Source organism: Trypanosoma cruzi, genomic scaffold, assembly GCF_000209065.1.
Source record: "Trypanosoma cruzi strain CL Brener 1047053516617 genomic scaffold, whole genome shotgun sequence".
NCBI lineage: Eukaryota > Euglenozoa > Kinetoplastea > Trypanosomatida > Trypanosomatidae > Trypanosoma > Trypanosoma cruzi.
In genome coordinates, this window is record NW_001849498.1 from 32,598 (window position 1) to 53,358 (window position 20,761).

At 45.1% G+C, this 20,761-nt stretch overlaps 9 protein-coding genes across 9 annotated transcripts, besides 16 other annotated features; all 9 read right to left on the reverse strand.

The window, feature by feature from the left end:
• Positions 1 to 31: part of a microsatellite that runs on past the window's edge.
• Positions 1 to 624: part of a sequence feature (heterozygous, Esmeraldo-like haplotype) that runs on past the window's edge.
• Tc00.1047053504149.160 (phosphoinositide-specific phospholipase C, putative) lies at positions 53 to 2,215 on the reverse strand (the record flags this gene model as incomplete). Its single annotated transcript, XM_813018.1, has 1 exon — positions 53 to 2,215. One exon carries the CDS (start codon positions 2,213 to 2,215, stop codon positions 53 to 55), a length of 2,163 nt encoding a protein of 720 aa, XP_818111.1.
• Positions 625 to 629: a sequence feature (areas merged during assembly that could not be assigned to a particular haplotype. This can correspond to areas where the two haplotypes were merged or to regions with more than two copies in the genome that were merged during assembly.).
• Positions 630 to 20,761: part of a sequence feature (areas merged during assembly that could not be assigned to a particular haplotype. This can correspond to areas where the two haplotypes were merged or to regions with more than two copies in the genome that were merged during assembly.) that runs on past the window's edge.
• Positions 860 to 898: a repeat region.
• Positions 939 to 998: a sequence feature (GA-rich).
• Positions 2,499 to 3,683, reverse strand: Tc00.1047053504149.150 (hypothetical protein, conserved; the record flags this gene model as incomplete). Its single annotated transcript, XM_813017.1, has 1 exon — positions 2,499 to 3,683. One exon carries the CDS (start codon positions 3,681 to 3,683, stop codon positions 2,499 to 2,501), a length of 1,185 nt encoding a protein of 394 aa, XP_818110.1.
• Positions 4,184 to 4,217: a microsatellite.
• Positions 4,374 to 6,200, reverse strand: Tc00.1047053504149.140 (hypothetical protein, conserved; the record flags this gene model as incomplete). The annotated part of the gene is made up of 1 exon (XM_813016.1): positions 4,374 to 6,200. The coding sequence occupies one exon, from the start codon at positions 6,198 to 6,200 to the stop codon at positions 4,374 to 4,376; it is 1,827 nt and encodes a 608-aa protein (XP_818109.1).
• On the reverse strand, positions 6,401 to 7,780 carry Tc00.1047053504149.130 (hypothetical protein, conserved; the record flags this gene model as incomplete). Its single annotated transcript, XM_813015.1, has 1 exon — positions 6,401 to 7,780. The coding sequence occupies one exon, from the start codon at positions 7,778 to 7,780 to the stop codon at positions 6,401 to 6,403; it is 1,380 nt and encodes a 459-aa protein (XP_818108.1).
• Positions 7,916 to 7,936: a sequence feature (AT_rich).
• Positions 7,959 to 8,128: a sequence feature (T-rich).
• Positions 8,132 to 8,159: a microsatellite.
• Tc00.1047053504149.124 (hypothetical protein, conserved) lies at positions 8,239 to 8,811 on the reverse strand (the record flags this gene model as incomplete). Its single annotated transcript, XM_813020.1, has 1 exon — positions 8,239 to 8,811. The coding sequence occupies one exon, from the start codon at positions 8,809 to 8,811 to the stop codon at positions 8,239 to 8,241; it is 573 nt and encodes a 190-aa protein (XP_818113.1).
• Positions 8,927 to 9,019: a sequence feature (T-rich).
• Positions 9,621 to 10,463, reverse strand: Tc00.1047053504149.117 (hypothetical protein, conserved; the record flags this gene model as incomplete). The annotated part of the gene is made up of 1 exon (XM_813019.1): positions 9,621 to 10,463. The coding sequence occupies one exon, from the start codon at positions 10,461 to 10,463 to the stop codon at positions 9,621 to 9,623; it is 843 nt and encodes a 280-aa protein (XP_818112.1).
• Positions 11,407 to 11,429: a sequence feature (AT_rich).
• Positions 11,487 to 12,167, reverse strand: Tc00.1047053504149.110 (GTP-binding protein, putative; the record flags this gene model as incomplete). Its single annotated transcript, XM_813014.1, has 1 exon — positions 11,487 to 12,167. One exon carries the CDS (start codon positions 12,165 to 12,167, stop codon positions 11,487 to 11,489), a length of 681 nt encoding a protein of 226 aa, XP_818107.1.
• Positions 12,602 to 12,623: a microsatellite.
• Positions 12,762 to 12,790: a sequence feature (AT_rich).
• Positions 12,786 to 13,056: a mobile genetic element.
• On the reverse strand, positions 13,121 to 15,139 carry Tc00.1047053504149.100 (hypothetical protein, conserved; the record flags this gene model as incomplete). The annotated part of the gene is made up of 1 exon (XM_813013.1): positions 13,121 to 15,139. One exon carries the CDS (start codon positions 15,137 to 15,139, stop codon positions 13,121 to 13,123), a length of 2,019 nt encoding a protein of 672 aa, XP_818106.1.
• On the reverse strand, positions 15,457 to 20,694 carry Tc00.1047053504149.90 (hypothetical protein, conserved; the record flags this gene model as incomplete). Its single annotated transcript, XM_813012.1, has 1 exon — positions 15,457 to 20,694. One exon carries the CDS (start codon positions 20,692 to 20,694, stop codon positions 15,457 to 15,459), a length of 5,238 nt encoding a protein of 1,745 aa, XP_818105.1.
• Positions 18,484 to 18,514: a microsatellite.

A 20,761-nucleotide genomic window follows, 5' to 3' on the forward strand; every position in this document is an offset into this window, starting at 1 on the left:
TAAATATATATATATATATATATATATATATTCACGCTCCATGCAAATGACGTCAAGAAAAAGTAAGGGAGCATGTGAGAAATGAACCAAAGATGGAATTCCCGTTGATATCATGCAATGGAATTTGTCGAATACCAGCTTTTAACACACGCAACGGTAAAATGCACTCTGCTAGAAAGTCGTCGCGAGTTTTTTTGTCTTCGTCATAAACTTGCACAACAAGTGTTGAAAGATCCCAGTCCTTCACATCCCACGAGAACTCACTGCCCAAGCCCTTGCCCCGCCATACCGGGTGGAACCCATTGTTGCGAATTGTTCCCGATGTCTTTCGGTCACTATTACCGTCTGGGCCCTCAATAAAACACGTAATGAAAGGGTCCACAATTTCGCCCTTGTTGGAACGTTTCGGCTTGGGGAGACAAAATCCAGAAATAATCTCCAAATTCAGTGATCGCACCTGGGAGCCGTTGCGCGAAGCAGCACTTGATCGCACGCTCTCAGGCTTCAAAACATAACCGCAATTTCCATTGTCAGAGAAAAATCCCTTGTTAAGCCTCCATGCATATGTGTGGGTCGATTGCCAATTGAGTGCCACGATTTGACAGCCGCAATTCCAAAACAATTGGGGATTGTAATTGCTGCTGCCAACACGGGATCCTGCAGGGTATATGCGACTAAGGCAGTGTTGGTTAATTAATTTAAATTCCATCGCATTGGACACGGCAATTTTTTTCGCTTTGGATTCAACAAAGGAAGTACACTGGTACGGTTGTCTTTTTTCTAGATATGACGTATCAGAAGTGCCTTTAAATCCGGCCGACTCAATGGAAACAACGCGTGATAATTTTTCCAAAGCAACCTTTATCTTTTTTTTCTTCTCCTTCTTTTTCTCCTCTTTAAACTGTCTGTACAATGGATTTGGCCCCGACGTTGTCAATTCCTTCTCCTCTCCCTCTGTCTCCTCTTCCTCATCATTTTCCTCCTCTTCTTCATTTTCCGTTATCTCCGCGTCAGAGATGGCCGACGATGTCGCAACTCGTTTGCTCTTCACAAGAATTTTTCTCTTAAGATTCTCTGGGGAAAACAAAAATGTCGTGGGCTCAGCTGGAGCCCACGGACTTTGAAAAAGCATATCCCCAAATGTATCACACATAATCTCTGCCATTCGATCGGCTTGAGCGGAACTTGTATGAACCTCAATGGATAAAATAACTGGATACTCAGAAGCCTTAAAGGCATACTCCTTGATCACTTTGATGCAGGAAAGAAATGATATCTTCGATGTCCGTGTGTGACCATGGTAAACAATCGGCTCACCGGCAAAGCCATCCCAGCAATCCAACTCCACACAACGACATCCATCCAAAAGAGCCTTTCGATACATGTCTGCCGATGAATTGCTGGTCAATTGATCGCCGGTCAAGTAAGTATTGTGAGAGGAATTGATAAAATAATTACAAATTGGCTGATTCATATCTTGGTATACCTTGCTGACTTTTTCTTCATCCACAATGCTACAGAAACGATTATCCTCCAAAAATTTAAGAAAATTGGTGAAATAGACTTCGCCGGTTTTCATACAACATACATAATCCAAAATCTCCTTTACGCGCTCCCCATTCAATTCCTCCCCCTGATAATTCCTAAGAAAAGACTTAAACTCATCTCTTGTTATAGTCTCCCTAACTGGGCCGGCAACACCTGTAAAAACGTATTCAAGCTCTTTCAGTCTCGTGAGCAAAAAATATTCCTTCTCCAAAAAGGCGTAATTTACAATTCCACCGGCAGCCTTTACCGCAGCTATAAGTTGCTTGGAAAGATCGGCAGGAAAATTCAACCCCTTTACAAGTTTGCCCAACTCACGGAGACTAATATCCCCACTGTTATCAGCGTCGTACTTCATCCATATCATCATAAATTTTGCACGATTCAAATCCCACAAAGCGCGACCAAAATTACTCGAAGAAAGATACAAATTTAGTGCCTCTTCTGATTTTGGATTTGAAAAACACGCGCGACGAAGGAACGCAGTTGCTTCATCCCCACTGCAAAGTAGGATATCACGTGAAGCTCCCCACATGCATGCAAAAAATGCCCCTGCATCACCCAAAAATTCGTTATCCTGCGCAAAGAAATCATCTACAAGTCTTTTAGCGGCTGGAGCATAGCGGCACATCTTATCCTCAACGTTACACTTACTCGTACAAAGACCCATTGTAAACCCTCCTCAAAATCTGTTGTTGTTGTTGTTGTTTTCCCGCTTCACCTATTTCCTTTCCTTTTTCGCTTCACTCTTTTCCGCTTCTATGCCTAATTTTTATTGCCTGTTTGTTTTTATGTGCATCGAAAGATTGAGAAAAAATATATATATATATCGTCAACAAAAAAAAGCCAGAAAAAAAAATTGCCGTTCATTTACCTCAAAACAAGCCTACTCCAATCACGTATTAAAGATCCCGAGCAGATGCACAGGCACAATAAACTTTACAATATTCACTTTAGTCTTTTCCTTCCTCCTCCCCTCTTGTGTTCGGCTCCTGCGCGTTTGTACGTGTGGATAGCAACTTCTTCCGCCAGACGCGTTCTTCCTCAGTCACCTGTTGAATTGCCTGATTTAGTTGATCGAGTGTCACCTTCTCTTCCAAAAAAAATTTAGTTTTTTTGGTTTTCTCCTTCCAGTGCCGGCATTCATCCTCCGCCTCCATGTATGTTGCGCGTCTCTTTTGCATCAGCTGTCGCAAGCGTAGTTCCTCCTCCTGATGCAAAGACTCCAAGTGGAGAGACTGCAACTTCCTCTGCAAGTATTTTTCTTTCGCCACCTCTGTCTTCTCAGACCAAAATTTTAAAAATGCACGGATCTTGGAATCCCGAAGACTAATTCGATAAGAAAGAAGCTCCTTTGCCTCCTTACATGAGCACTCTAATTCACGAATGTTCTTGCTGAGCAAGAATAACCTCTCCTCACTCACGCGCACATCTCCATGCAACCGCTCCAGTTGGCCATGAAGAGAATTCAGATACGGTGGAATTCGACTGGTAGGCACGGCTTCCTCCCCAAGAAACTCCCTCACACGGCCAATGAGCTTAACAGGGGCTCTGCATTTCGTTAGCAACACGTTGTCCCGAAGGGAGCGCAACGCACTTTTCAACTGTTTTCCATGCGCTTCCAGTAGATTCATCCTTTGCCTCAGCGTAGCAAGTTTTGTTTCCAAAAATACCGCGTCCTTTTTGCAATTCCCCTCGTCCTTAAAGGGTTCCCTGGTGTTCCTATCTAAATCTTTTAGGCTTTCCCTCAGCACTTGTCGCACAGTTTCCCGCTGGACAAGAAGATCTCCAATTCCGCGTTCTAGTTCCGCTAGAGTAGTCTTCTCACAGGGAGTTTCCCATTGTAGTAGAACCTCTCCCTTGTTTAAAGGAGCAGGCGCATGTGAAGAAAAATCAACAGAGAATCGTTTTGCCGTTAAAATAAGAGAATGCTCGCGGAGCAACACCTCAAAAGGAGGGCAAATAACAAATTCCCTTAAAAATGTTGATGGAACAATTCCCTTCTCACCCTTCACATTCTGCGCTGTCCACCAACCGCTGGGGTGCTCCTCCAAAATAAATAAAACGTCCTCCCTGCAAAGGGGCAAATAATGTCGACCTCCATTTATGTAGTCATGGGTGGCTTGACACACACGCATGTCTCTTTATTCCTCATCCTCAACAGAAAATAAAACGTAGTATTCAAAAAAAAAGAGTCGAAAAGAGGGAAATGCATGAAGCACACCAGCGTCCTCCGCTCCCCACCATCAAAAAGGATTGCCTGAGAAAAAAAAAAAAAAAGGCTAAGAAAACTTCAATTCACAAGTTGACAAAGGAACTCAAACACAGGTGGTTGTCCTATGGCGGAATGCGAATGGACTGAACCGAGTAATTCGTACCGGGTTCCACGTATACCTCCCCATAAGCTCCGGGTAGAAGAAGCTCTGGTTGTCCAACGGGTTTCAATACCATCTTATGGCCAAGCACGTGGTAAGGATACGTCACACCCCCAACCGTTTCCAGATCAACATCCAAGTCGGAGAGCAAAACCCTGAATGAAGATGTGGTGGATTCCTCACGTCGAGATGACATCGCTTTTCTTTCGTTTTTGTTGTTGTTGTGCTTCTCCGCCTCTTCTTCCTCCCAAGTACCGTGTTTCAAAAAAAAAAAAAAAAAAAAAAAAAAAAAAGAAAGGGTGTCTATCTAATGATAATGTCACCAAAAAAAAAAACCTTTTAAAAACAATGAGAAGATGGAAAAGACATCAATACCTCGAATCCTTTAACCCCCTCAATTTGAAATAAAAAGGCAGGCAAAAAAAGCTGCCAACGGCAGGAGCCACACGACAACTAAAGAACACCATACATGTCATGAAACGCTGCGTAGCGGAGGGAAAAAGATTCCCTAAGCATTACAAACGGCGATGTTCCCTCCGGAAGACGACAAAACAAAACAACAGAATAACAGCCTGTATGGGTCTTTTTAATGGGCCCCATTTTTTCCACAAAACGCTCCGAGACATTGTAAACGCAGGGTTCCCGCACCCTTGAGACGTAGTCCATGTCCTTCGAATGTATTGGTTTTCGCTCTTGCATCATCGAAAGATCAGATTTTAAACATGTAAAAGAGTTCGGGTCTTTAATCACGGAAGCTTGGAAATCTCCCGGTCTCACTACAAGTGGACGATAATACTCCCGAGGGAATGCGCAAGGCTCAAGTGGTTCCTCAAACAAAAAGGACAGGCCGTGCTTTGCCGCAAACTCCCCGTAAAGCTCACGATCCAGAGGTGAAATTTGAGGAAACAGGCAATTATTCAAAGCATCATTGCCGTACGGGACAGGAAGTACAACATCCGTGATAGCGTAAATATCCAGCCGTGTGTCCTCCGCAGTTACCAGCTTATACTGATATGAAGAACACGAGCCGACGGCAAAATGACTGTCAGGGATTGGCACCCGCACCACATCCCCTTCAACTACATCCAAGCCTTTTGACAACAGCCTTTGGGATGCCATAGCGTTCCATACAAACTCCGCTGCACTGCCTTGGATCCGATCCCGAATAGGGAGGGAATCCCAAAGTATACGGAGATGTTCCTCCTTTTCCCCATCCTCGTGGTATTTTGCCACGCCCTTCAACAAGTCAACCAACCATTTCTGTGATCGCATATGTTTCGCTGCATCAGCCCACAACTGTGAAACTCCGAGTACAGTGCTTGGATCTGCGTTAAGGTACTTAATGTAGTAATCGTGATGAACGCCATCACACTCTGCAACGCATTGAAGAAGAGCACCCATCGCTTGTCGGAAATATCCGTGTGCTGCGAAAGAGGCAACCTCAAACAATCGGTTCGAACCGACACCGAACGCTTCAATACCAAAGTAATTCACAAATCCCCCCTCAACTAACATTTTTAGACGTCGATTTATGGTGTCGGGGTCGCCATCCACACACCGCAAAACAAGACGGTAGTAATGCCCAGCCGGCCTCCTCAATAAGTCCTGAAATTCATCCTGCGTGTGGTAAGTTTGAGGATTAAAAATGAGAGGATGTAAGTTAAAGTGACGGGAAGCGTGTGGAAGAAATTCCCTTGTCATCCCAACGCACACACCGTACTGTGAAATGCAGCCAAAAGAACCACCGGAGGACTCACGCAAAAATGTGGATCCCGGTTGAAGCGACAAAACATACCCCATGCGTTTTTCAACGCTAAGAAGTGAATAAGAGTCCCTGTAGACGACGAATCGCAAGATGGGAAAATCCCGCGGAAGCTTGCCCAATATTCTCACATATCCCCCATAACTTTGTACCCGCGGACTAAACGTCTTTGCCGGATCACCAAATGAAATTTCCGCATTATCCTCAATGAGAACCGTTTTTTGGCGCGATATTTTTCGCCACTTGCCTTTGGGTGCCTTTTCCAGTGCCGCAACACGTCCATTTGCGTCAATTTCATTCACCTGAAAGTCAGTCGACTGTGCCTTGACCACCGCAACAGGAAGCGTGGCATCCGACAACCGACCGCCAACGTCGCGTAGTCGAAGAAGCAACCCCGAGTCTCTCTCCTCACGGCTAAGATCGCGACCGGACCGCCAGTCATTCCGTGAAAAAAAAGCTCCTGTCATCGGATTTCGAAGCGACCATCGCGAAATAGGCCCTTTGGAAGCTAGCTTCATTTCCCTGGTAAAATCACGTCATGTGTGCACACAAAATAAACAATGAATATAAAAAAAAACCTCACAATCTGGCGTGAAGAACGCAACGCACAGAAAGACCTATACACACACACGGAAACATATATAGACAAAAAATATATGAGCGTATGGTAGTTGAACAAAAAAATTAGCTAACAACAACAAATAATAATAATAATAAACTAAGAAAGCATAGACCATGATGATTTCTTTCCACCTATAAATTGTTGAATTGTTCCATCCGCAGCATCAACAGAATAGGATGCGTTTGCCTCATCCGTCCAAAGTTGGTAAGGATTGTCAACAAATTTTTGATACATACCACTTTCCATTTCCTCTGTGCGAGCAGCTGCTTCCATCTGAATTGTCCTTAAGGATGGAAGGCAATCGCCTAATGTTTCGCTATCAAGATACCCGCGCTCCGGAAGTTGGTTACGAATGTGTGGAGGAAGTAGATGGAGCTTGTGCTCGTACATTTCCTCCTCTAATTGCATGATTGCACCCTCGGTGATAACAAGCCTTTCGTGTTGCATTGCATCAAAAACGTTAAAACGGTTAATGGGAATGGGGTTCTTAGGGCCTTTCGGGCCCTTCATTCGCTGCTTCGAAGCCGTCTTGTTGTAGTCATACTGTTCATCGCACAAGAGAGTGGGTCGAACCACCTTGTTTCTACCGTTAAAGAAACTGCCAAAAAAAAAGGAACGATCAAATTCAATGCTAGGAGTAATACGAGAGCCCCCATCCATGAATAGAACTCCACCTCCTGTGTGCCGTACATCCCAGGACATTGTGCGACATAAACCCAAGTAACACTCCTGAGTAGGTTCCGATAAAGTCAGTCTCTCTACAACCTGCAACCGTCCTTGTAGCATCTTGAGGGTCAACATCATACGGTTACTTTTGCTCCATGTCTTCACGTCCATGGTAGGCATAAGCATATTCCAGGGTTTGGACGGCTTAGTACGCCCACCCCACAGATACTGGTGATTCTTCCGATTGCTTACGCGCGGCATTCCCATCCCAGTGTTAGGCCAATTCTTTTTTGCCTTTCGCCAAATCTCGCGTGTTTCATAGTCCCACTTACTAGCGTAGTTTTGGCATCGTACTAACCAGTAGGTAAGGTTTTTGCTAAGTTCTTCTGTTTCGGGGTACATGCCAAAAACAAATGGGTCAAGCTCTCGAGTGTGTGTTACTTCATTATTCAAGTTAAAAACAGGTACGATAATCCGCTCCTTCATGGTTCCGCATGTGTAGACAACCGGTTTTGTTGTGTTAAGGTGCGGTAACTCGGGCAAAGGTTCGGTAAAGTACGGATGAGAGCGCTGGGGTGAGGGTAAATAAGGTGAAATCAAAGGTCGGGTCACGGTGTTATGTGGGTGGTACAATGGAAGAGGGTGAGCACCCGGTAATACCTGCTGTGCCCCCTCATACACAAAATCCCCTTCATCTCTCGGAGCTATGTCGTGCACGCCCGAGGTGCGCCAATCGTAGCGGGTACTAAAAATAATGGCACGCCTTGCACAGGCTGATGGCAAACAAACGGCGAACGGCACACGCCTCATAATAAATGTAGTCTTTTCGCGCAGAGTCAAGCGATGTTCAAGCCTCCTTCGTTTCTTTTTTTCTATCCCCACAGTCAAAGTCTATACAACCCAGCTCCTTCCGTCCCCCACGGCGAAATTATCCCCAAGAGATACAAAAAAAAAAAAAAAAAAATTGGCGAAAAAGTACTTCTACTTGAAAAGCAAAAAAAAAAAAAAAGACCCATACACACATATATACACATACACAACGAACTGAAAAGAGTCAATGGCTATAAAAAAAAAAAAAAAAAGAGGAAGGCAAAAAAAAAGTTAAAAACAAGTAGAAACACACACAATGAAAAAAAAAAGCAGTGAATAAAAACATAATCCTTTCCTTTTTTTTTTTTTTTTCTTTTTTGATCCGCCTTTTGTTTGAAATTTTTGAGTCATTTGCTTAGGGATAAAGTTCTACCTTACAGCGGCCTCTTGACCTGAAATCATTTCGATACTTCCCGAGCGCTTTTTTCGTGTTGGGATGCCTCCAACTCGCTCTGCAGCACTGCTACCAGCTTTCTCTCGTCGTAAAGCTCCCTCAAACAGGATTGAAGTCGCTCACTCAATTGTCGATTCTCGTCAAGGAGTTGCTTCAATGTACGACTAAGTGATATGTTCTCTTCCTCAAGCTCAGCGCACCGTTGAAGTGTGTATCCGTTCATGCTATTCAAAAGATTTATTTGTGAATTGGCCGTTCTAAGACGGTCAAAAAGAATCGGCTCGCCAACAACCTCTTTCCGTCCACACACGCGTGAGTTTAATAAAGCCTGCCATGCGTCAGTGCCCTTTGTTGTTTCGCCACTAGACGAGGCACTCGCAGTAAAAGAAGGAAACAAGAAGGCCGCCCTTGTTATGCGCAAGCGAGGGTTGAAGAGAGACGAGGCGGCCTCCACCACCTCCGCACGCAACTCCCTTTCGACGTCTTCATCGGCAGAAAAAGAGCATACATGACGAATTGTCGCGCAGGGCGCACTCAATGACCGCCTCGGCGGCGAAATCAGTCGAGTTTCCCACATTTGAGGCGCAGAATGTTTGAAAAAGCTAAAAAAAAAAAAAAAATGAAAGATAGAATTGTTTGACCCTGTTGAAAGACAAAAAAGAAAGTGAAAATGTTGAAAGCGTGTCACAAGGAAAAAAAGAAAGGAGAAAAAAAAGCAGTTAGAAAAAGAAAAAAAAAGCAGAACAGTTGAGAAAAAAAAAAAGGAAAAAAGAGATAAAAAAGAAGCTACGGCGCTGCATGAGGAGCAGTACTCTCAGCCAAGGGGTTCAACTCGCTATTGCCAGCCTCTCCCGCCACGCCGGCAGCCAACAGAGACTCCACAGCAAGAATTACACTCGCCACATCATATACTAGGGGCAACAAAGACGACAAAATAAAATCATCTACAGAATAAATCGATTTCTTCTCTTCCTGCAGTCGCCATGCCAAAAAGACCCGTTCCTCCGCCAGACGCTGCAGATGCTGAGAAAATGCCTCTGCCCTTTCAAGGCCGGCATGCATTTGTGTAACCAAAGAGCTCATGCTGCGAATCTTTTTTAAGGGGGGGAGGGGAAGAACTGCAAAACAACACAAAAAAAGGATTTTAAACCGCCTCTTGCTCCTCCAAAAGCGCATCAGGACAACAAGGAAAAATCACCACTGAAAGTCAGTAAATAAAAAGAAGTAAAGAGGTAGTAAAACACCTTTCAGCTCCATACGATTCCTATTGCATCTTTTCTAATTCACAAGACGGTATTACCGCACCACAGAAGGCGTGCTGCAGCCTCTAAAGCAAGACACCCTTGATGGCAAACATGTCTTTAATAAGAAAAGGCACCATGTGCCTTAAAGGAAACGCATCTCCCTTATTACATCGTCCCTTGCTGCACCCGCAGAAACTCGATAGATAAGAGGATGATGGTATGCAAAATCGCCGTAACAGTTTATAGGGTCACGGAGCCATTTCCCGTCACTCCACTCACACAAGGGAGGGATAATACTGTTTACACGCTGATTGATACAACCCCACTGGCCCACTCCGTTGTCGTTTCCTGAGAAAAAATCTCCACCTGATATCAAGGGAGTCACTCCTCCACAACGAGCGCAATGGTCAATTGAGGCAGGGGAATTTTCCATCACAAGCAAAGTTTCTAAATTCCCTCCCTCCTTCAGTAATGCTGGATGCGCACGCTCAACAGAATGCGTGAGCCACACTTCTTGTGGTTCTGTTCTCGGGGCTGAACAAGATCCCCCCACGGCGGAAGGACTATGTGCAATGGGCGAGGCATTGGGGCATAATGGAGGGAGTTGACGGGGTGTTAAAGAAATCCCCTCGCCCTGCTCTTCCTCATCACTGATTCGCGGTGTTCGCTCTGTTGAGGAAGCGCAGCTCTGTTGATACCGCTCCACCGGATGGGGAGGAGTTCCTGGCAATGTGGTATCTGACAACTCCAAAGTAAAAAATGAAAAGTCTAGCTTTGCATTCATCTTTGGTGAATTGAGCGCACATGGTGACCCAAAAATTTCCCGTGGCGGCGGACTGACCGCGGCCAACACTTCACCAAAGCTACGAAAATTTTCCCGGGAACCCAATGACGCCAAACAATCATGAAACGAGGGAAGATTTGTTCTCCATTGGTTCTTGAAGGGATTCCTCCGCGGCACAGACTCGACTTCAGTGGTGTGCATTAGAAACCTTGAGATATAAATGGCATTGTCGGAAAAAACAAAAAATGGAAAAAAAATATATCGTCAACATCATTGCCATTATTTGTCATGGCAATAAATTTGATACCGTCTATAATAACAACAATAATCTCACCATGGGATAATGAAAGGCACACCACACCAACATCAAAAATACAAACAAGGAGGAAAGTCGGCACAAGGATAAAACGGACGAGTCACGCATTGTAACCCCTCCCCTCCCCTCCCAACTTTCAAGTTGAACCTTTCAATAATTACTTCGGGTTGCCTTTTTTTTTTTTTTTTAGGCGTTTACCGCCACCAAAGTGCATGAGAAGAACGGGTGGTCTGACAGCGCAATAACGTCTTTAATAGGCAATCAACAAGCACAAACAAATCCATCCATTTTATTTTTGTCGATGTCAGGGATTTAGAGCGGTGCTCAAAAATCTATCAATCGGAAATGAGTACAATCCAAGGAGAGATAAAAAATCCTTCTTAGTAAGGTGTCTTATTTCTCACATTTGACACAGGCAATGGTGCGGGCATGTGTGTCCAAGAATTCTGGACAGCACTGTTCAGGCAACAAGTGTTACGCACGTGGATCCTGAAGCCGGAGCCTTCCACTATCGTGCGTCTTGTTCACTACACATAAAATAGCCGATCAAAAGATGCATCCATTCAACTGCTTCATTTCCATTCACTTACTTTCCCCATTGACCCGCCTCCTCTCCTCTTCCACCACTTACACACAACACTCTTCCCGCTCTAAAACTTTCTTCAAGCTCATTGACCCTTTAGCCAGGCTTCCCCTTTAGCTTCTTTATTCTTCACTGAGTCTTTGCCCTTCCGATACAAGTCTAGCACTCACTAACAAAAAAAAAAAACAATATACCTTGGGACCTCAGCAAAAATTTAAATCGCCATAAAGCCGACTGACGCCAACAAATAAATAAATAATAATAATAAGCAGAAATCTCTTTTTTTCTCATTCACCACAAAAAAAAAAAAAAAAAGAGCGAACGCTCACAATAAAACGCAACGTCTTTTTTTCCTCTTTGGATAGGCAGGCGATGGAATAGCAGGAGGATCTACAACCTGCGGAGCCGCTTTCATGTTTGGATGAGTCGTCGCCCCGTTCCCTCTTGCATCGGTGCAGGGGGGCTTCCCCACACCGTTCGCAACCCGCTGCTCGCATGCAGTGCCCCCGTTTCGAATGGTACGAACTAGTGTTTCAAATACTTTTTCTGCCATCCCTCGATTTTTGGCCGTCACCTCAAGAAACGGGCATCGCACCTGCGCTGCAAACTGATTGCCGTCCTCAGTGCTTACGACTCGGTAGTTCACCTCGTCGATTTTGTTCCCAACCACCACGCAGAAAACGGGTTGGTCCCCTTTTACGCGGCAAAGCTGGGCATATATACGTTTCAGCTGCTGAAAACTTTCCGTGTCGGTGATGCTATACACCAAAACAAAGCCCTCTCCCTTCCGCAAATACTGGTCACGCATCGCACCAAAGGCATCTTGTCCTGCTGTATCTACTATTGTTAGCACTGCAGGTTGGTTGTCAATATCGATAGGCTTGCGATACACATCCTCAATGGTGGCGTCATACTTGTCCACAAAATGACCCTGGATGTACTGAATAGTCAGGCAACTTTTTCCAACACCGCCACCCCCCAAGACAACAATGGGGATATCGGGCATCGAAACTGTGCCAATATAATAAAGCCAAAGGAAAGGAAATAAAATAATGGTAATTGAAAGCACTCAAAATATAAATGTTTCGTCGAGAGCTGCAGAGAACAGCAACACCCTTAATGGCCCTAGTAGGCAAAAACACACCTCCTCAAAGTTAAACAAATTCAAAAAAAAAAAGAATAAAATCATATAAAATAAATCGACAGGATTGACACAAATTCATTGATGAGCACATGAAAACAAGTTTCTCCTCCTCCCATATAATACACCGTAACGCTAAGCGCCTCGCGTTCTATTCTTCGATTCGTGCGCAGTCATCATAAACACAAACCTCAAACACTGCCTAAGCGTATGTTTGATAAACAAAACCCAAAAATAAATAAATAAAAACGGAATAATCTTCTGTGCCGCTGGCCAAATTCTGAGTTTCTCAATCATAGAAAAAAAAAAAAAAAAAAAAAATTGAAACAAGAAAGGAATGAATGGAATAAGAATGGATCCATTATACCCTCAAAGTTTAACAATAAGTAATTGTACATGCATACATACATGTATCATCCGTTAGCCTCAATTGTGGCCCGCTCACCCTATTCGGATTGGATATATATATAATTATTTAATAATTATTACTTACTTACGAATTGACAGACTTTGGGGGCTTTCCAACCACAAGACCCCGCCGCGAGGTGGGGATCAAGTGACTAGGTGGGATGGTAAAATAAAAACAAAATACTCTGGCCGCTATCGGTTCCCTGCTCTCCCCCATAAAGTCACGGCCTTCCCAAAACTCATACGGTAGAAAAGCGTCATAAGGAAATGTATTCGTTTTATCGGGGTACATGCACATCAATTGAGTTAGCCAGCTCTCCCGCGATCATTCTCTTCACAAGCTCCTAAAAAATTAAACATTCCCTGGTTAAAAATACCCCCGCTTCAACACTCATACCACCCTACAAATGCTAAAGTAACCCTCCTCGTTTTACTATCCGAGTGACGAAATATACGGACAAGGGCAAAGCAATAGCGTTTACAATCGCGCATATAACAAGAGGAATCCAAATACAAACACGCCCTTCACATTGACGAGTCTCCCAAAGGCCCTGCCGTTTGCTGTAAAAATCGTAAATCGGTCCAAAAAGACCAACGTTAAATATCAATGGAGAAATAATTCCCGCCGTGTACAACGCACTGTAATGTTTTCCACAGTTATTAGGAGCGAAGAGGCCCTTGATAATGAGAATGGTGCTGCCCCATGAAACACCTGTGGCGAGGCCAACTATAAAAAAAGGAATCGATAAGGAACCCCTTTTCATTGCTAGAAACAATGGCAGCCCGATTACATTTAAAACCGGAGCAATACAAAAAAATGAGGAAACAGGAATCTTTTTGCGCACAAGAATAGGATGCGCAAGCCCAATAAACACACGCCCAATTGCACTTGCAACACCGTAGATGGAAACAAGGACGACGTTCACCGTGGGAGAGTACCCATAAAAATCCATTGATTCGTATATCTGGCTGCTATTTGTGGATACCAACGTGGCCGAGCTCCATGATGCCAGACACACATACCACATCAGCCACAACTCTCTTCGACGCAAATTGTACCATAAAGACTTTGAATTTAATTTCACCTCCTGTCGGGCGGCCTCCGATTCGGCAGCAAAATTTTCCCCCGAGCGGGAGTTCCATCCCCGTGAAACATGTCGTTCCCTTTCTAAAGGTAACTCAATTTCCTTCCCGTTAGTCAAATCGGGTGCATCTGGAACATCCAAATCGACATCTTGAGGGGAAAGGCCTTCGCGAAAATGAGAATACCCCCTTGGACCTCGAGATAGCAACGAGAGACCGTTCTCCCTCCCTCCTTTTTTGCACGGTGTTGCATAAATCTCATTCGTCGCATTTGCAGGTTTACCAATCACCTCAGTTGGAAAGGAAGAAAGGGGAAAACGAAGAGGCGGTGGCGACGGCGGAAAAGTCGGAGTGGCGGTGTCCCCTGTGACGGCATTAACGTCGGTGTTTGTGGTAGCCGCAGCTGCTTCCGCCTTTGTTGTTGTTTTCGCTGTTATCGCCGTTGACTGCGTGTCATATCCTCCACGATTTACGGAATAACTAGGCGTCACCAAAATCATGAAAGAGAAAGAAACGCATAGAACAATCGTCACAATACCAATAGCTTCGCGGTCAGCATCAGAAAACGAATAAAAATTCTCCAGCAGCGTCACAAGCAGGATAAAAGCTATTGAAGTAAAAAGAATCCCAGTTCCAACGTTGAACGGGAGCCTAAATAGGCGAGATTCGCCTCCTCCACTCTGAATCATCTCCTCATCTGGGACGTTAAGCCCCAAACATTGCGTTTTTTCGGACGGCAGACGAACAATCAATGTCCCAAGGACACCGACAGTCAACGAATAAATAAGCAGAAATAATAAAAAAGGTCCGATCCCTGCAAAGTGGGTCTCAAAAAAGGCAATATATATTTGCACAATAACAGAGCTTCCCAGGCCCATAAAGGTTTTTTGAATGACAATGACGCGTCCCTGATAACAGGAGAATGCGTCCAGGTTTGTTAAAACTGAACCAGTTTCATAAAAACTGGATGAAAATTGCAAAACACCATAAAATAGACACATTACTAAAACATTTGTGCCAAGCAGGGGAGAACCCACATTTACAAACATGAGAAACATCCCAAGCCAACCCAAAAAACCCAATAAAGTCCCTATAAAAAGTATTACCTTAGGACCTTTGTGGTCATACAGAAATCCTGTTGGAAGTGAAAAATAGCTTAAAATGACACCAACAGTTGAAACCAAGTTGATGTCCGACTGGCTATACATAAACGGCTTTTGCTTCATGTATGGGCTGAATATACCAAAACAAAAGCAGGCACCATTATTAAGACAAATCAAAATACTGACAAAAAACTGAAGAAACCAGCGACGCTCAGCTGTCCACTCAATGAAGAAAAGTCCCATTTTAGCGCCTGGTGGAGTCCAATGCCTACAAATGAGGGGAAAAAGCGGTAAATATCAATAAAATTCAACTGCTGTCTAAATATGTTTTTTTTTTTTTAAAGCAACAACTAAAACTTGAGAAAAGAAGAAAAAGAAGTACCATCAATAATTGTAAAAAAAGAAAAAAGAAAAAACGGACAATATGCGTGCATGCAAAGAGAAAGACAAGAGGGAAGAAAAACAAAAAAGTCAAAAAAATCAATAAAGAGGAAAAACTGTAACATCAAACAGTCTGCTCCCATGATATCTGCAGACAATATATAAAACATCAAATAGAATTACATTGGCTCTAAAACTTCAGCAGCGCCCTCCTTCGCTGCCGCTCTTTGAAGTAAATGAGGTGGGGGGCGTCTTGTGGTTCCGGGAACAAATGAATTAATCAATGCGGGGCCCAAAACCACTGCCGTCGAATTGTACGAAAAAGATAACAAAGCTTCCTCTTCTTCTACCGTCTCAATCTCCACCTTTACGGGGATAAGCCCTCCCTCGTGTGTAACATTGAGTGAAAACGACATTGCACCCAGCGGTTGTGTACCTGAAATTTCTACTTGTGCCATGACGGTGAGACCCGGTGCCAAGAAATGTCGCGGGTAATGAACACGAAGAATGTCTTTGCACTCCGTAGGAAGTGTGACGCGGTAGCGGCAGGGGACAGTCGAGGTATTGGTAAAAACGACGGGAAGAGCATAGCGATTGCCACGTATTACGCGCCCAAATGAAAGCACTGAGGGCATTACTGACAGCGTCGGAACGAGGCGGTGTTCCTGCGGCGGCATCCCTCTCTCCACCATCAAATGCATGAAAGGAACAAAATCGCCCTTCCTTTTAATTATCTCCGGTGTATCGGCAGAAGCATGAGATGCTGCGACAGCGGAACACTCATGACTCCCCTCAAATAAAGAAATATCCGCAGCTGTACTGCCATTTTTTTCATTCAATGTAGCCTCCTCGAGCTCCGCAGCAACGATAATTCCTGTAGAGCGCCAATAATTATACTTTCCATCTCGTGCAAGACGTGTTTTTTTATGCGGCAGAAAAACGGCACGAGTGACTCTTGACCCAGACACAGTGTAATCACGAATTGGCTGACAACGCTGTGTCCCATCCACAGGATTCTTCCCTGCCACTTCCGCCTTTTCCACGAGGGGTAGTGTATGCATTGCCTTCGACCATACTTCGGCTTCTGACAAGGAAAGACGACTGGAGCACAGTAGCTCAGCCAAGTTATCTGTCATCAAAGCTGTTCCTTTTCTTGTGGAGAGAACGTGCACGGCAGTCACTTTATTATCCCGTGGAGCTTGAATTGCGTTCGGCCAGTGAGACATCAGCAAAAACTGCTCAACCGAACTTGCCATCGGAACGACAGATTTTTGCTCCTCACCTGCCGACTCATAGGGTGGCTGAAGAAAGAGGATTTGTTCCTGAACATCCCCCCCAGAAAAGGAGACACCTGAAAAGAAGCGCGAGAAAGTTGGGTCGATTTCACTCTTCAGACGCTGCAGCAGGACGCTTGAAAGCCATGAATTCATAAAGATCAAAACTCCGTCATCATCGTCGCAATTATTCATTCTTACCAATACCCGAATAAGATCCTTGCTCTGTTGAACACCAAAAGACAAAACCCTATCAATACTCCGTTCCGCATACCGCATGTAACTGGATAATGTCGAAGTTGGGAGCTCAAACTTTTGTCGGCACGTGGAATTCCTAACCCTGAGAGGAAAATCAAATGTGTTAAAATTCCTCTGGAGTGCCGTCTCCTCAAAGTTCCCGCCCGTTTCCTCGTATCGCTCTAAAAACTCCCTACTGACAACCTCTGCCTCCCTGAACACATTCTCTCTGACATCTCCGCATCGCCCAAATGGAGAGACACAATAATCCGCGACCTCAGATGACGCCACAAGGCCGCCAAAAGCACAGTCCATGGTGAAACAATTCCCATTAGGTATGGGACGCACGTGTAGTCGATGAGTTTTCAAGTCGAGAATTGCCTCACCACCACTTCGATGATGAATCAATTGAAGGGTTTGCTCTCTGACATCCATAATTGTTTCCATGCGATCCACAGTGAAACCCAATCGACCGTCTCCACGGTGGACTCTAATCTCCGGAAACCCCATAAAGTGCCATGTATACCCACCGCCATCTGAACTCGCAGAAAAACATCCTGTGCCGTATATGACCTTTTCGAGCTGACCCCCAGAGCCCAACAGAACCTGCACCCCGTCTTGTCGCAAAAGCACGTTTGTATCTGTACGCCTCTCCCCTGTTGTTACAACCATAAGCGGTTCTAAAGACAATTTCTGGCCATCTGCCCTGATTATCGAACGTTTCCCCGCCGCCGTCACATACAACATGGCACCCTCCTTGTTAATTGTCAAATAGTTTCCGAATAAGTCAATAGAAACAAGGTACCCCTCAATCTCTTGAGCATTTAACATAACGCATCCGTCTGCATACACAGTGATTGCATGAATATGGGAAACTCGAATGCTTCTTACCTTATCACCCACACAAACATCAACAAAAATATCGATCAAAGAGGAATGGTGTAGATTTTGGACGGTGGAAAAATGCAAACACTTTTCTGCAGCAGAAAAGGCGGCGGCTGTCCCATCGTGGAATAAGGCCCTCGCATTCGTCATCGGCTTTCTCTGTTCCCGCTCCTTGGGAACAGCAATCTGCGAGATGAGCGCCTCCTCCAATGTGGCGAGTGACGGAAGCGGGACCTTTTCTTTGGAACTCCTCGAAGTTTTCGTTTGTTCAAGAGCCTCATATTGGGCCTTTGCCTCGAGCTTAGCAGATTCAAGCGCTTTCATGTATGCCACCTGCTCCACTGCACGGGTGTTGTCAGCGACAACCTCAAAAAAAAATTGCACAACATCATCGATGGTAAGAAAACAGCGTATAGAACTTGTAATCACCAACGGAATTTCTTCCGTGGGGAGTTCCGCCATCGTCAAAAAACCAAAGGCCAAGTCAACAGGATCAGTCACAACGCAGTGCACTTGAGGTGTGTTTCCCACAACACGCCGAACCTCAATGGTAGAGCCGTCATCCGTGAACATCCACTGCGTTTCCTCTGCGATGCAGTGCGCTCCAGTTCCTGATAATATCGCCTCTTGCACCACGTCCTCCTTCTGAAAAAGCCGCCTCAAGACATCCTCATACGTACGACGGCGTCGCAGAGCCGCGTCGGCCACCTGTAGTACGTCTACCGGTGGGGACTCCTGAACTTTCTTCCGTCGGGAAGACTTTACCTTCACTGTTTTTCCTTCACTCCCATCCTCACCAACATCGTACATTTCTTCTTCCTCTTCCTCTTCCTCTTCGTCTGCCCCACTTGGTTCTTCCTCATCACTGTCTGGTGGGGGTGGATTATAATACAGCCCTTCATTAACGCAGTAATTTTGCCAGTTCACATAATCCGCAAAGGTTGCAGATCCACAGAAGGTGTATACAGAGCTTTCTGTACGAGACGCCCCATCTCCACGATAGAGTACCTCCAATCCGCACCCGTCAGCATTCATATGTACACTTCGCCAACTATCTAGTTTATTTTTTCTCAATGCATGAGCAATCGCCCCATGTCTCCCAGAATAAATAAAACCAATAGATGTCACCTCTTCAATGGCTTTCTTTGTTTCTTCCACCTCAATGCCAAACGACTGGAAAAGAAGAGAAACAGAAGCATCTCTAATGTCCAGTGTCACATTATCGACATTACCATCGTCCCTTGAAGATAAGACGTCATTGAGTTTTCTTGGCTGCGACGATAATATTGAACTCGGCACCGTTTTCTTTAAGGACTCTTCCTCTGGAGAAAAGGGCTCGGTAGATCCCTTTTCTTTATTGCATAATAGAAGCTGTTGGTGTGCGTTATCCACACCCAGCATGGCAATATCAAATACATAGTTTACAAATAAAGAAGATTCCTTTTTATCATTCAACATCTGCTGTTCTTCGCGTTTCGAAAGTGGTAGAAACGGATCCAAGAGTTCAGGATTTGGCATGGAAAGCGTTGCTGCCACTTGCAAGACGCATGCAGTGCAAAAGGTCTGCCTATCGAAGTAAGCCTGCTTCCTAAGGGAAAGGATCGTATCATACACGGAGCGGTGAGCAACAACACCCTTCATATTCTTAGGCTGGGCATCAAAGACAGGGATGGTTTCAGCATTGCTGAAGGGCACCACCACCGTGGAAACAGCACTCTTCTTCCTGCTAGCAACATGTCTTTTCTTCCCCTTTTCCTCCACTGTTGCCGATGACGGTGCCACCGCCTGAGGGTAGCGCAGTGGAACATATGAAGGAATGTCCACCCTCACCCGCCTCTCTTTCCACTCGCAAAAGCCAATATACCTTTCCTCAAGCATGACAACAGCATCCACTATCGCACTGAAAACATTCCCTTCTGTGCCCCTCAAACGATAAACTGCGAGTGGTGCCGTATCACCCAGAATGTTGGGAGTTGCATTTGCTGCGGTCGTGTTGTTAATAGAGGCATTCGGTATCGCATCTGTTGGAACATCATATGAATGAATATAAATGTTCTTTAAATAATGCAGTGGATTCTTCGTCCCCTCCAAGTACTGTTGTAACTCAGTGGCCAGTGTCAATCGGTTTTTGTCGTCATTCTGCCCGCTCCTGTCCTTCAGCTCGGACTTCCTTGTTTCCCTCTTCTCCCTCCCCTTCCCCTTCCCCTTGGATGAATCTGAAGCCTGCGGTGGTTTCTCGGCGGCCACAGACCCGCTGAGTGCCACGCGGCTCGACAAAGAAACTACTGCATGAAGGGAAAGACCACAGTTGTGCAACTCCGTCACCTCCTCCATATTAGTCGGGTAAGTCGAAAGAAAAACATAAAGTCGTTCGCGGACGTCACCCTCTTCACTTGAGGTGCCCTCAATAGCGGCTTCCTCCATCTCCTTCCTTGCCGCCTCCGCCGCCTCGGCCTCTGTAAGTCCCTCCTCCAAATAGAGAGCCAAAAGCGCTGCGTACTCCTCATCACGCGCCCGCTCCTCTTCGCGCCGCTTTATTTCACGATCCACCGCTATGCGCACGTAATCCTCATAAAACTGCGTCGCGGTGCTTTTTGTGTTGTCGGCCTGTTTGCTTCTCCGGTCACCCGGTTTTCCTCGCGTCGCCTGTGATATGGAGGTGCTGCGCCTTTTTTCTAGCACGTAAAAGCCCTTCGCGAACGCAGGGTCGCGCGTCATGGCTTCAACAACCTTTGGAAGACACACAGTATTTCCGGTCTGCACAGAAAAGGTAAAAACAAGCGGATTGAAGCGACTTAGTGCCTCCGCCTGCAGATCCGCAAGATCCACATCAATGGGAGCGGGAGACTTCTTTTCGTTCGCCATGCGCACGAGAAAACAATTCCAAATGTGGCCGACGACAAAAACAATCAATCGACTTCTCCTTTTTTTATTAACTAAGATACAAATGAGGGGGTGAGTGAATGCAATCAAAAAAAAAAAAAAAAAAGGATCAGGAAGCAAGAATTTAAAACAATGCATAACGACATGAAAATAATCGATTTTTGTTTTTGTTGCCGTTACAAAGATTCAGAGTGGGTAGAAACAA